The following is a 13,734-nucleotide window of genomic DNA, read 5'->3' on the forward strand; positions in this document are numbered from 1 at the left end:
TGGGGGTAATTTTAGCAATAGGTTGGGAACATTGCTTAGAGTAGGGGCTCTTACCCTCAGGTAACTGCAGACTTCTCTTTGAAATCACCTATACATTTTAGTGTGAATGAGCTTATTAGTATTTTTCTGAAGAGAAGGTCTACAGCTTTCTTAGACTCCTTGAAGGCTCTGTGACCCAACAAGGTGAAGAACCACCTAAAGAAAAAAAAAAAAAAAAGCCAATTAGCTTACTGGAAGCCAGTCAAACATTGGGCACTTCTATATTTTATTATTAAAAAATAAAATCCATAAATGCTATGAATCCATTAAAAATATTTACAGCAACCCTGTGACAACATAAAAACATTGATGTTGTAATGCCAATAACAATATGAAAGTGTTTTATCTACTTTACTTCTTCACCTGATTCCCTCCTCAATCCATACATATTTCGCTTCCTTTCCTCTACACCGGACCATACTTGTCAAGGTCATCAGTGACCATCACCTTGTCAGGTTCAGCAGCTACTTCTCTCTCCTCAGTTTTCACTATAGTTGGCCACTGGCTCTGCTTCCAGGCCAGGACTAATCTGTTTCTACCTCACTGGCTCTCTTTCCCAGTCACCTTTCTGGTCACTGCTAAATGTTGGAGCATTCCAACGTTCAACTTGGGTCCTCTTCTCTTCTTTGTCCTCCTTTTCATCACTCTCTCCCTAAAACATCTCATCCAGTTCCATGGCTTTAAATAACTTCACACTTTCTGTAAAGTGTATTTAAGTCACACCTCCAGCCCTGACCTCTATACTGAGCTCTAGGCAGGAATATATTCAATTTGTCTACTGAATATCTCTTCTTGGCTATCTAAGATGTAAGCACCTCAGACTAAACATTTCCAAACAAAATTATTATTAATATTATTAGTCTCTCAGCTCACAGAACAGAGCATGGCCCATAGCAGACTGTCAAGAAATATTTGTTGAATAAGTGAAAAAACATACACACACACACACACACACACACACACACCTGTTTGTATAATTACGTTTAACAACAGGACATAAGAATGGTAGGAAAATACCAAAACGTTAACTGGTTGTGCATGAAACCATGAGTTTTCTTTAAAACTCCTTTCCAATTTTAAATGGAAAAATAGTGGTTAAGAATATCAGACATTGGAACTCAGTGACCTCTGCCAGACTGCCACTTACCGGCTGCACATCCTTGCTTTCTCCGTATGCCAAAGGGACTTAGAAATATGTACCTCATCGGTAGTCATGCAACGTTCACAATCCGCTTTACTGTGAAATTATGAATGTAAAGAGCTTTGCCTGGTGCAGTATACATAGTGAGAGGTAGTAGTTGCTGGCTGTTAATGATGACAGGCATGTTTTCTTTTATGATAAAAATACACATTTTTCGTATAAACCTTTACTGAGGAGAGCTCAAAAAACTCCGCACGCACACACCCACTGAGCCAGAGCCTCCCAGTCTCCAGCCGGCTGCAGGGGGCGGGCGCGCCTGCTCCGTCCGCTTCTTCCGCCCACGTGACCCGCTCAGCCTGCTCCCCGTCTCCAACATGGCGGCGCCCAGGGACTCAAGCCGCACGTGAGAAAGAGTCTGAGTACGTGGGAGTGCAAGCGTGGGAGTGCAAGTGTGGGAGCCAGTTTCCCTTGTCTACAGTCCGTAGCATCCCTTCAACCCTTCCCGAGATCCTCGCGGGCCGCCGCCCCTCTGCAGCCATGAAGCCAAAGCCAGTTTCCCACAAGATCGAGAACACTTACCGGGTGAGTGAAGAAACTTGGCCGTGGGACTAGTTCTGAGCGGGACTCCCGGGGCTACAGAGCTCTGGGCCGAGCGGAAGTCATTTGTCCGGAGGCTCTAGCAAAAGAGCCTCTCTCTCTCTCCGGGTGTAGTAAATATGGGATGGGGAAGGAAGCTTCAACTGCAGATTTCGCCCATGTTTTGTGGCGTCTGGCCTGGCTGAGACTTCTCTTCAGGCCAGAGTTAAATTCAGTGTCACAAACTAACTGCTTAGGAATTCTTTCCTGCTCTCTTATCCTTGAAGACCGAATGGGGGACGGGCCGGTGGGAGGAGGTGAGTGATTTCCAGCTACTGGCTACTACACCACTTTCCCGGTTTGCTCCTTGAGAGTTTCTTTGTTACTCTACAGCCGTAGGTCTGTATATGTTTAAAAACACTGTTGTTGCCATGACTTTAGCCAGATCCTGTACTTGCAGCAGGGTATGAAACCTAGCAGTAGATCTGGCGAGGCCACGTTGCTAGCTTTTACCTAGGTCAATCCACCAGTCTAGCCTGGAAATTTTATTTGAAATGACATTTTGCAAATATATCCATAGAAATATTTCATTATCTTCGTACAGTAGTGCAGTGCATTTGTCTTTCAGTTTGTTTTTAAAGTTATCTTTTGTGATTTATCAGCGATGTCTACTTCTAGTTGTAAAACTCAGTTATACATTTTATGATTGATTGAAAATACAACTCTGAAATTGAAAGCGAAGCATAACATTATTTCTAATGATAGAACGTAAGGAGGCACATTGAACCTATAAACTTTGTACTTCCAGAAGGAAATTGTCCACATATGATTGTTATACAGCACTCAAACAGATATTCAAGATATGATAAGTATAAAATGTGGATGTATTGTAAATATACTTCTCCCCCGCAGTTTCTTACGTTTGCTGAACGATTGGGAAATGTGAATATCGATATTATTCACCGGATTGATAGAACTGCAAGCTATGATGAGGTAAGAGAATGTTAAATGAGCTGATCTTCAAGTATTCATAGTTGGTTTTTTAGATTCTCTTTGAAGTGAATTGTTTCTCAAGCCATTTTTTTATGAACATGAAATGCATTAGACCTGTGCTGTCTCAAACAGTAGCCACACATAACAAATCAGATTTAAACTAAAGTAAATTAAAAATTCTAATGCTCAGTAGCCATATGTGGCTAGTTGCTACCATACTGACCAAGTGCAGATATGGAACATTTTCCATCATTGCTGAAAGTTCTATTGGGTGATGTGGTGTTAGAAAATTTACTTGATTCTCAGGTGACTTCTGATTCCAGCCACTCCCTTCCCATGCGCATTCCGAGCACCGCTACAGATCCATATTCCTGAAACTACAATTTTAAAGAGGTTTTGAGCAAGTCACTTTCCTGGGGCTCAGTTTCCTCCTTTATTAAAAAACATGGGGGAGCTAAACCACATAATTTTTTCCAGTTCTAACCGTGCTGTAACTCGGTCACACCTCTACTCAAAAATCTTGTTTTCGCTGCATCAGGTCATTATTTCTCTGCCAGCCTTTTAAGGTCCTGTATAACGTGCCTTTAAATTAGGGATTCAACGTCAGTTTTTACTATTTTTCACTTGACTCTAGTCAGACTCCGCTCACTATCTCTTTGAATGCCTTGTCTCCAGTATGTGAATTCAGTGTGTTAATGATGTTATCTAGGTAGGCACATAATGCTTTGGGAACTCACCGTGAAGGGATCCTAACCTAGATTCTGTGAGGGTGTAAGGCGAGGTGTCAAAAAAGGTGAAGTAGACAAGGTGATACCTGAGTTGAATCTTGTTTGTATAGGTTTTAGCATGGCAAAGAGAACAGGAAAGGCTGTTTCAGGCTGAGGAAGAAGCCTTTATAAAGGAACAGAGGCTAAAGAGGGCATGTCACATTCAAGAAACTCCAAAGCATTTCAGTATGCTTATAATTGCATGTGGGATGTTTGTTTATGTTGATGGTGACTGCAGATGGGCGAAGGGGGTAGCTGGTGAGAGATAAAGCTGAAGAGATAATCAAGGACCATGAAGGGCTTCATATGTTAAGCTAAGTTTGGATTTATCCTGAAGCTATGGGAAGTCATTCTAGGATTATAAGGCAGGGGAATGTGTGACATGATTAGTTGTAAATTTTAGATCTCTCTGGCTTTAATGTGGAGGAAAGAACAACCAGTTGTTCTGGAGTCAGGGTAACCAGTTGTGATGATTTGGTAGTCATCTAAGTAAGAACTTTTCTCTCGTATAAATGTGTGCAAACACTTATAGAGGTCTTTTTTTTTTTTTAAAGAAAAATTGGTTCCTACCATATACTTCACTATGAAACTTGCTTTTCTCACTTTGAAAGTATACTATCAACATCCTTCTAATTTAATAATAGATATAATTCTTTTTAATAGCCACATAATATACCTTATTATATACAGACCATAATATGTATACCAACCATTTTCCTTTTGTTGGATATTTAGGCTTTTTTATGTTTCCCCCCCGCCACTACAGTAAAGCTGAATGAATGTCTTTATACTTGTATATTTACAAATTTTATAAGAAATATCTCCAAAAAGGGAATTGCTGGATCAAAGGACATACGTGTTTTTAATTTTAATAGAAATGCCAGATTACTTCTCTATAAGGTTGTAGCAATTCATATTTCCAAAAGCAGAATGAAAGAACTTAAGAGTCAACATTTTTCTTGGCCTAAAATTGTGAAAAACAGAAAAAAAATTTTTTTTAGTGTGACTATTACATAGTTTTAAATCTTCTGCCCATATTTTACACCTGATTGCTTTTTTAGGTGTGTTAGTTAATGCCCTGTTTAAAAAAAAACTAAGAGGAGTTTTTCAACTCTTGACTATCATCACTGTCTTAAGGTATTAATATATCATTATTCTTATTTACTTTGATTATAGTTTTTCTTTGAGTTGTCTGATTAATGGACTGCTTTAATCTTGGCAGGAAGTTGAAACCTACTTTTTCGAGGGTCTACTGAAGTGGAGAGAACTGAACCTTACGGAGCACTTTGGTATTTTCTATTTTGTTTCTATTTTATTCACCCATCATTTGTACTATATATGGTCAAAACAGCTAAATATTGGTGTGATGGAAAAGCAGAACTTATTCTTTTTTTTTTTTTTTTCCCCCACCCAGGGAAATTTTACAAAGAAGTTATTAACAAATGCCAGTCTTTCAATCAGCTAGTCTATCATCAAAATGAGATAGTTCAGAGTTTGAAGACTCACCTGCAAGTCAAGAACAGTTATGCCTATCAACCCCTTTTGGAGTAAGTAGCATGTTGAAAGAAAGGCAACAACATTTATCTGAATTTTAATAAAGGTTGTTTTATAGCTACATATGCTTTAGATCTGGTGTTTGTAATTTAGAAACAAGAATTTACCTTTTTTCGTTAGATGAAAATATTAGTACATTACTGTAAAGCAGAATCTTAGAGGTATACTTTTTTGCTTTTTATACTTTTACAAGAACCTGATTTTTCTTTGACACTATAGGAATGATTGACTATAACTTGTGATGTAAGGTACAAACTCTAGCCTGATTTCTTTGCTCAACTCTTAAAACGTGAAAAATTTTATACCTCTCTTGAGACTTGGTTTAGTAGCTTTAATTAATCCTTTCATCATAGGCGATAGGTTATCATTTGTGAAACAGATTTGTAGTATTTGGTTTTTGATCTACATGTATCAGAATCAGTTATCTCTCCTTATTTTTTTCATCCAGTTTAGTTGTACAGTTGGCACGAGATCTGCAGACGGACTTCTATCCCCATTTTCAGGATTTTTTCCTGACTATCACTTCAATCCTGGAGACTCAGGACACAGAGTTGTTAGAATGGGCTTTCACCTCGCTGTCCTATCTGTACAAATACCTGTGGAGACTAATGGTGAAGGACATGTCCAATATATACAGGTGACCTTTTCTCTCTCTCACATGGGTTTTTCTTTTCTTCTTCTTCTTTTTTTTTTTTTTTGCTTTAAAATTTTATTTTATTTTATATATGATTCAGTGCTGTTTAGTATATTTATAAAGTTATGCAACCATCACCACAATGCAGTTTAAGAACATTTCCATCATCTCGAAGAGATTTCTCATGCCCATTTGCAGTCAGTTCTGCTCCCCATCTGCATCAGTTTTGAAAGCAAAAGCGATACATATATGTCAAATAGTCAAGATTGCCTCTGTGGAAACAACTGTGTGCTTGAATCCCCTAAGTAGAATGATCCTCTTCTACAATGATATTTTTTAGCATTTAAGTTTTTAATTTTTAATTTTTTGGTCAAGGGCAGTTTTTATTGATACTGACAACCAGCAGAGACTTTCTGACTCCTATCTGTATTTAATGAAAACATGCATAATACCTGTCACTGGCACCTGCTGACATGGCTACCTAACTTTAATTAATATGTTCTTTAATTGCCTTTTCCCTGTCTTCAGTCTGACGCCAAACTTCCTTTCCAGCTCAGTCTCTAATTATTTTCTTATAAAAAGTTGGTTCTCCAGCCAAAGTGGTCCATAGTCTGTTCCATCAGTCTGCATTGACCTGACCTTCTCTTATCTCCAGCTATTGAAATCAAACCCCCCACCATCAAAGCCTGACTTGAATCCATAGCTTCCACATACATGCCCAGGCACCTTGTCCAGAAGTCAGAGGTTTGTACTCTGAACACGTCTGGCATTCTATACCACTTATGTCACACAACTTCTGTTATAATCGTTTGTTCTAATGTAATGGTGTCCTCTATAAACCTATAAACTCTTCAAGAACCCCATCTTAAATATTTGCATTTTCCTAGCCCCTAAAATACTGATTAAGCCAAAAGAGACACTCAGTATTTGTAAGTAAGTGTGGACAGGGAAAGAGAATGAATTCTGTACCAGCTTTTTGTTTAAAGTAAGGCAAAGATTGTTTGTAATCTATTTCAATCTGGGACTTAATGGAATTTTCTACTTGGTGTCCTGATTACTTCTACATACTTCAATTGGCACAGGAACACGTAAGATTAACCTTTTACCCCAACCCAGTATAAGTATGGATATGGGATAGGACTGTCGATTTTGTTTTTGTACCACCTCCCTTCACTCTACCCTCCTTTAAACACGGAATGAGAAAGAAATATTTTTCTGACCTTTACTAGTTCTCTATGAAGATTTTGGTAAAACGTATTAGAAACCGAGATTACTTCATTAAAGACCAGCAAGATCTTGGGGGATATATAGTTTATTTGGTTTCATGACTTCTGCTGTTACTTTTATATCTCCTGAGTCAGGCTCTCCAGTTATAAATTTATTTGCTTTCAGTATGACATCTTCAACAGCCTGGATATTTTCACTTGACTATTGTTGAAATCAAAGTCTGCACATTCCTGTTCAAGCCAGCTCTTCTCATTCATTTGTATGTTCAGTAAATATGTACTCAATGCCAGGCTTTGTTTGGTCGCCCAGTTTCTAATGGTGATACCATCATTCTTCCCATCACTGAGATTTGGCCACTTAGCGGCATCTTTGACCCAGTTGTCTTCAAGGACTTCACATCTTCTTGATTCTGCTATTCACGTACTCAATTCAGTGACTATTGTACACTGTGTATCAGGCTTGAGATGCACTCACAAATAAACCAGATAAAAATCCCTCTTCTCATGAAGTTTATCAGGGGGAGAACATCTTGGGCATGGGGCTGGCATGAGCGAGGAACAGTGAGGAAGCCTGGGTGGTGCAGCAGCGTGTACAGGGGGAGAGTAATCAGGCGATGTCAGAGATGTGGTAGTAGGGGCCCTGACCATAAAGGGCCTTGTGGATACTGTAAGGTCTTTGGTTTCATTGCAGGGACTCTTGAAATGTCTCTTGGGTTCCTCCATTGTCATTTCCCTCTGCCACTGGCCCTCTTTCATGCCCTTGTTTGCCCAGGCTTTTATGACTTGAATAACTTCCTAGTTGGACTGCCAGCCTCTTCTTTCTTCCTTTATATCACCCTATACTGGCGCCCAATTTCTCTTTCTGAAACTATTCATTTCTTATTCAGCCAACACTTATTAGTACCTGCCATGACCAAGGAACAATTAGGTGCTGGGAATATGGCAGAAATACGAGAGATATATTCCATGCTCTTCTTCCATTTGGGAGACCAGTTGAAACAATGTGATTATATGAGTCATTATTTAGTTAGAGCTGCATGGCTGTATGACCTTGAATATATTGCGTAGCCTTTCTGCCCCTATTTCGTTATCTATAGGATGGGGATAATAGTTCCTACCGCACAGAGTCTTTGTGCTGATTAGATGAAGTAACATAGTAAGTGCTTACTTAAATGTAAGCTAGAGTCCCCACTCCTTTGCTTAGTGTTCAAAGCCACCTGTTGACTTGAGCAGCTTTATCTGGAGCTGCCTTCCCCACCCATATCATCCTTCTTCCTTTAGACAGACCAGCCTCTCTGATATCTCTCTTTTTAAAAAAAATTTATTTATTTATTTATTTATTTTTGCCTGCGTTGGGTCTTCGTTGCAGCGCACAAGCTTTCTCTAGTTGCGGCGAGCGGGGGCTGCTCTTCATTGTGGTGCCTGGGCTTCTCCTTGCGGTGCTTCTCTTGTTGCAGAGCACGGGCTCTAGGCGCAGGTCTGAATAGTTGTGGCATGCAGGCTCAGTAGTTGTGGCTTGTGGCCTCTAGAGTGCAGGCTCAGTAGTTGTGGCACACGGGCTTAGTTGCTCCGCGGCATGTGGGATCTTCCCGGACCAGGGCTCGAACCCGTGTCCCCTGCATTGGCAGGTGGATTCTTAACCACTGCGCCACCAGGGAAGTCCCTCTCTGTTATCCCTTGACTGTGATCACTTCTGCCCACCCCGTGTTTGCTCTTGCTTTGATCTCTGGTAATATGCACTCCAGTCCCCACCTGGATTCTTCCTGTCGTTCAGGGATCACTACAAGTTTCAACTTTTCATAGTCTTTCCTATAAGACCAGTGCCACCAATCCTAGGATTCTTAATGTCTATGACCTTCAGTCTTCTGTTTGACATGTGGGTGTCGTGGTAATCGAATGAGATTTTAAACTGCTTATGTTATTAAACCTGCTGCATCTTTCTTGCATACCTTGCACAGTGTTGGGCATATAGTTAACATGTAGTACATCTTTATTAAAATGATGATTAATTAAACATGTCTTATTTTCTCATTTATAGCATGTATAGTACACTCCTGGCTCATAGAAAACTACATATAAGAAATTTTGCTGCTGAAAGCTTTACTTTTTTGATGAGAAAGGTTAGTTTGATCATTTATGTGTTTATTGCTCATTAATCCTCAAGAATCTGATGAACAGAAGCAGACATCTTTTATAATATAGTTATTATGGACTAATATTTTTTATATAAAGAGAAACCTGTTACTGTTTTGAGTTTATCTCACCATAAGGTGGTTTTTGCTCACTAATGTGAAATAATTGGGGTGGGTCACTCTTTTATTCTTACTTAGTGTATATATATATATTCTCTAATTCAAGTCAGTCTGTGCATGAACAGTGAGATTAACAGAAATTTTTATAAAAATTTCCTGGAAGGAACTGATTGTATAGTTTCATTTGTGTTTGTTTTTAATAGAGTTTTTGTAATAAAACAAAAACATTGCTATTAAATTCTTTTATACTCATAAAATATAAGCATACTATTTACTTTAAAAGATAGAATGTTGCCTTATGTAGTTTTTCTTGGTACATACCTTCATATTATACCAATGAATTAATCACTCTTTTGTGTGACGTTACAAGTGATAATATACTCTTGCAGCAGTTTGAAATCATTGCAAGTGTCACTATTCCTTTTAGAATTTTTATCCTAATTACGTTTAAATATGAATCTTTAGAATAGCAAATAATAATTATTCATTAGGGTATGTTTATGTTGTAAATACAGTTTTCCATTTGCATTTTGTGTTTTAGGTTTCTGATAAAAATGCACTTTTCAATTTAATGTTTCTTGATCTTGATGAACATCCGGCAAAAGTAGAAGGAGTTGGACAGTTGCTCTTTGAAATGTGCAAAGGAGTTAGAAATATGTTTCACTCCTGTACAGAGACGGTAAATAACTGGGAGGAGTTCCTTGAATCTATGTGAAAGGGATTAAAAGAAAATAGATAAGATTTACACAGACGAGCTGGAGAGAGGATTGCCTAGAATAAATAGAAAACATTCAATGGGGCGCGTTAGGGCTTTAAAAACAATGCTTACCTACTGTAGGCCCTGGGTCATTAGGTATTTTTCATTTAAAAAGAAATCACTGCTTGGGACTTCCCTGGTGGTCCAGTGGTTAAGACACTGCGCTTCACTGCAGGGGCCACGGGTTTAATCCCTGGTTGGGGAACTAAAAAATCAATCAGTCAATCAAAAAATTTAAAAAATCACTGCTCTCTTCTCCATCCTGGATGCTAGAAGGTGACATAAATTGATCGATGGGGGGCGGGGGGGTATTGTGTGATAAAATTCCCCATCCTAGTTTGGAAATTCTTTTGGGACACATAGTTAACCACCAGAGCTGCCATATCCTTGATTATCCTGGATCAGATTTTAAGGTAGCTTGAGCAGAGTGGGGAGTAATCAGAGAGGGAAATACCAATGTAATACTTGAGAATAAGAGTGTGCATGTTCATTTTCATGATTCTTGGATTCCCACAGGCAGTGAAGCTAATTTTGCAAAAGCTAGGACCAGTTACTGAAACAGAAACTCAACTTCCATGGATTTTAGTTGGAGAAACCCTCAAAAACATGGTCAAATCCACAGTGTTCTACATCTACAAGGAACATTTTGGTATATTTTTTGAATGTTTGCAAGTGAGTTCTGATTTTTAAGTATTTGTGTGTAATTAGGAGTCTAAGAGTTGATTGTTGTTCTTAATTTAGCAGATCACTCCTGGAGATTGTATTTTATAATTGTTGTCATCATATTTTTTTTTTTTTTTTTTAATTTTATAGCTACTTTATTTATTTATTTATTTATTTTTGGCTGTGTTGGGTCTTCGGTTCGTGCGAGGGCTTTCTCTAGTTACGGCAAGTGGGGGCCACTCTTCATCGCGGTGCGGGGACCGCTCTTCATCGCGGTGCGCGGGCCTTTCACTATCGCGGCCCCTCCCGTTGCGGGGCACAGGCTCCAGACGCGCAGGCTCAGTAGTTGTGGCTCACGGGCCCAGCCGCTCCGTGGCATGTGGGATCTTCCCAGACCAGGGCTCGAACCCATGTCCCCTGCATTAGCAGGCAGATTCTCAACCACTGCGCCACCAGGGAAGCCCTGTCATCATATTTTTATACACTTACTAGGATTTTCCTTCCCTCTCTCCCCTGTACTATTTTTACTTGCTTTGATATCTTGAGATGCAGTAGAGCATAGTGGTTAAGAGCACAGGCTTTGGAGCCAGAGGCCTCTGTTTGAATCCTGGCTTTGTCACTTACTGCTAGTGTGACTTGGGAAAATTTAAGTCTCTGGTCCTCAGTTTTTTCATCTGGGAAATGGGGATAATAGTATTCCCTGCCAGTGAGGATTATGAGGAAATACTTGTAAAGAACTTACAACAGTGCATTCAGAAATGCTAGCAGTTATCATTAGTGACTCCCAGTAAATGTGTCTTTTTCTTTCACAGAAAAATAATGTGAAAATTTGAACTGCTTCACACAACATTTTCATTATTAAGTTAACAGATGAGTTTGATCTTTGGTGGTTATTCTTTCTTATAAATTCTTCGTTTGCAGGAATCACTCCTGGATCTACATACAAAAGTAACCAAGACTAACTGTGGGGAAAGCTCTGAACAGTTTAAAAGGTTGTTAGAAACATATCTGATACTTGTAAAACATGGAAATGGATCAAAGATAACCAAACCTGTTGACGTTTGTAAAGTGAGTTCCCAACTTAATTTGCTTAGAGCCTATTCATTAGAAGCTGATTGCTAAGTGTGCATTGTTTTTCCTTTTATTTTACAGGTATTGTCTCAAACATTACAAATAGCCCATCTCTCCACATCTTGCCGGGAGACCCTCTTGGATGTAATTTCTGCTTTGATCCTAGGTGAAAATGTTTCCTTGCCAGGGACCCTCATCAAAGAAACCATAGAAAAAGTAATTTACTTTTGCAAATATTAACTGAGTAGTTAATACTATGTTTAGCGTTGAGTAAGCCTTCTGGGGAATACAAATGAAGCTTGGCAAAGGCTCTGTCTTCAGGGAATTTATAATCTGGTTAAGGAGATGTGAATCTCGTGCTGTAATGGAAATAAGCAAAACAAAATGTGATAAAAGCTAAATCTGTTCAGCAAATATTCACCAAACAAATATTTACTTAACCAAGTTCAGGCTATGGACTAGATATTGTAGAGTGGACACCTTTATTTTATTTATTTATTTATTTTTGCCTGTGTTTTTTTAAAAAATTAATTAATTAATTAATTTTTATTTTTGGCTGCGCTGGGTCTTTGTTACGGCGTGCAGGCTTTCTCTAGTTATGGCGAGCGGGGGCTACTCTTTGTTGCGGTGCGCGGGCTTCTCATTGCGGTGGCTTCTCTTGTTGCGGAGCATGGGCTCTAGGCACACGAGCTTCAGTAGTTGTGGCACACAGGCTCAGTAGTTGTGGCTCACGGGCTCTAGAGCTCAGGCTCAGTAGTTGTGGCGCACGGGCTTAGTTGCTCTGCGGCACTTGGGATCTTCCCAGACCAGGGCTCGAACCCATGTCCCCTGCATTGGCAGGCGGATTCTTAACCACTACACCACCAGGGAAGTCCTGCCTGTGATTTTTTATTGTTAGGGAAGTGGGGCCCTGGGAGTATGTAGTTAAAACCTGTTGAATCAATCTATTTATGTCACGTCGAAACATAAAGGTTAATTCTGTCTGGGGTTGAGGGACAGAGAAAGCTTTTCAAAGGACTAATATTTTGGATAGTCCTTGAAGGTTAAATAGCAGTCTGCCAGTCAGAGAAGGTGTTAAAAACTCTAGGAGAGAGAATGGCAAAAATGTGTTCAAAAATCTATGTTGCTGGACACATGGACACATGAAGTGTGATGTATATCAGCAAGGCTTTGCTTGGCTTTGAAAAGTTAGGTTGGATTTTATCCTCCAAGTAGTGGAGGGCCCTGGAAAAATGTTAAGCAGGGAAATGATTTAATGAGATTGGCATTTTAGTGAGTTTAGAAGATAAATTGGAGGGAAGTGGAATTGAAAATAGATCAGTTAGGTTCTTCCTAGCTTCATGTAGTGCAACAGTATAAAGTTTAGAGGAAGGTGTAAAGTCGTGCTACTTGCCCTTTTGTAATTCTCTGTAGCTGGGAAAGAATGGAGCAGCTCTTAGGCAAAGCCCTGGGTAATCACTAGAAACACAGTACCCTTCGCATTTGTAAGTAAGTCCCTTTGGAGAAGGCCGAGCACTTAGAATACTGGTTAAAGTGTGCCCACCATACCTTTACTCTAGTAGCTTCTTTCCCGAGGAGGAAGGCCCAGTGCCTGTGTCTCACACCTGGTGTGTCCATCTGCACAGTGGCAAATTCAACAATCCAGTGCTTTTTGCCTTCCGTGACTATTTTAACTTGTATCAAGCATCCCACATTTCCTGCTTGCAAGTTAGAGGACCTTGAAGGTTTCAGATGTTTTTATTTTCAGGAATGGGAAAGTACTCTCTTTGTATTTACATTACTATTCTTTGCCTGTGGTCCACAGATTTTTGAGAGCAGATTTGAAATATGCTTAATTTTGGGTTTTTCGGAAGTCATGTTTGCTATGAAGCAGTTTGAGCAGGTGAGTGAGATATTAAGTCTTGGATTTGTTTTGTTTTAAATCTGTCACGATAAAATAATCAATTTAAAACTCCTGTGATTTTGTTTGTTTTTTGAAAGGAACAGAATAAGTATTTGATGTTTTAGTTCATGTATTTTTTTTTTAAGTAATTATATTCCAGTTCTAGGTCATATGTGAAA

The 13,734-nt window shown here is 39.2% G+C and overlaps 1 protein-coding gene across 1 annotated transcript in view; it reads left to right on the top strand.

Annotated features, from left to right (window-relative positions):
* Positions 1 to 1,527: 1,527 nt before the first annotated feature.
* UTP20 (UTP20 small subunit processome component) overlaps positions 1,528 to 13,734 on the top strand; it is a 93,174-nt gene continuing 80,967 nt past the window's right edge. Inside the window, exons 1-11 of the mRNA XM_082349691.1 lie at positions 1,528 to 1,762; positions 2,669 to 2,749; positions 4,739 to 4,805; positions 4,931 to 5,063; positions 5,519 to 5,707; positions 8,969 to 9,050; positions 9,724 to 9,861; positions 10,456 to 10,611; positions 11,524 to 11,670; positions 11,755 to 11,889; positions 13,478 to 13,555. Coding sequence (XP_082205817.1) covers positions 1,718 to 1,762; positions 2,669 to 2,749; positions 4,739 to 4,805; positions 4,931 to 5,063; positions 5,519 to 5,707; positions 8,969 to 9,050; positions 9,724 to 9,861; positions 10,456 to 10,611; positions 11,524 to 11,670; positions 11,755 to 11,889; positions 13,478 to 13,555 — 1,251 coding nt within the window. The 5' untranslated portion in view covers positions 1,528 to 1,717. The remainder of the gene's footprint in view (positions 1,763 to 2,668; positions 2,750 to 4,738; positions 4,806 to 4,930; positions 5,064 to 5,518; positions 5,708 to 8,968; positions 9,051 to 9,723; positions 9,862 to 10,455; positions 10,612 to 11,523; positions 11,671 to 11,754; positions 11,890 to 13,477; positions 13,556 to 13,734) is intronic.

Source organism: Balaenoptera borealis (genome assembly GCF_965194805.1).
Source record: "Balaenoptera borealis genome assembly, chromosome: 13".
NCBI classification, from domain to species: Eukaryota; Metazoa; Chordata; class Mammalia; order Artiodactyla; family Balaenopteridae; genus Balaenoptera; species Balaenoptera borealis.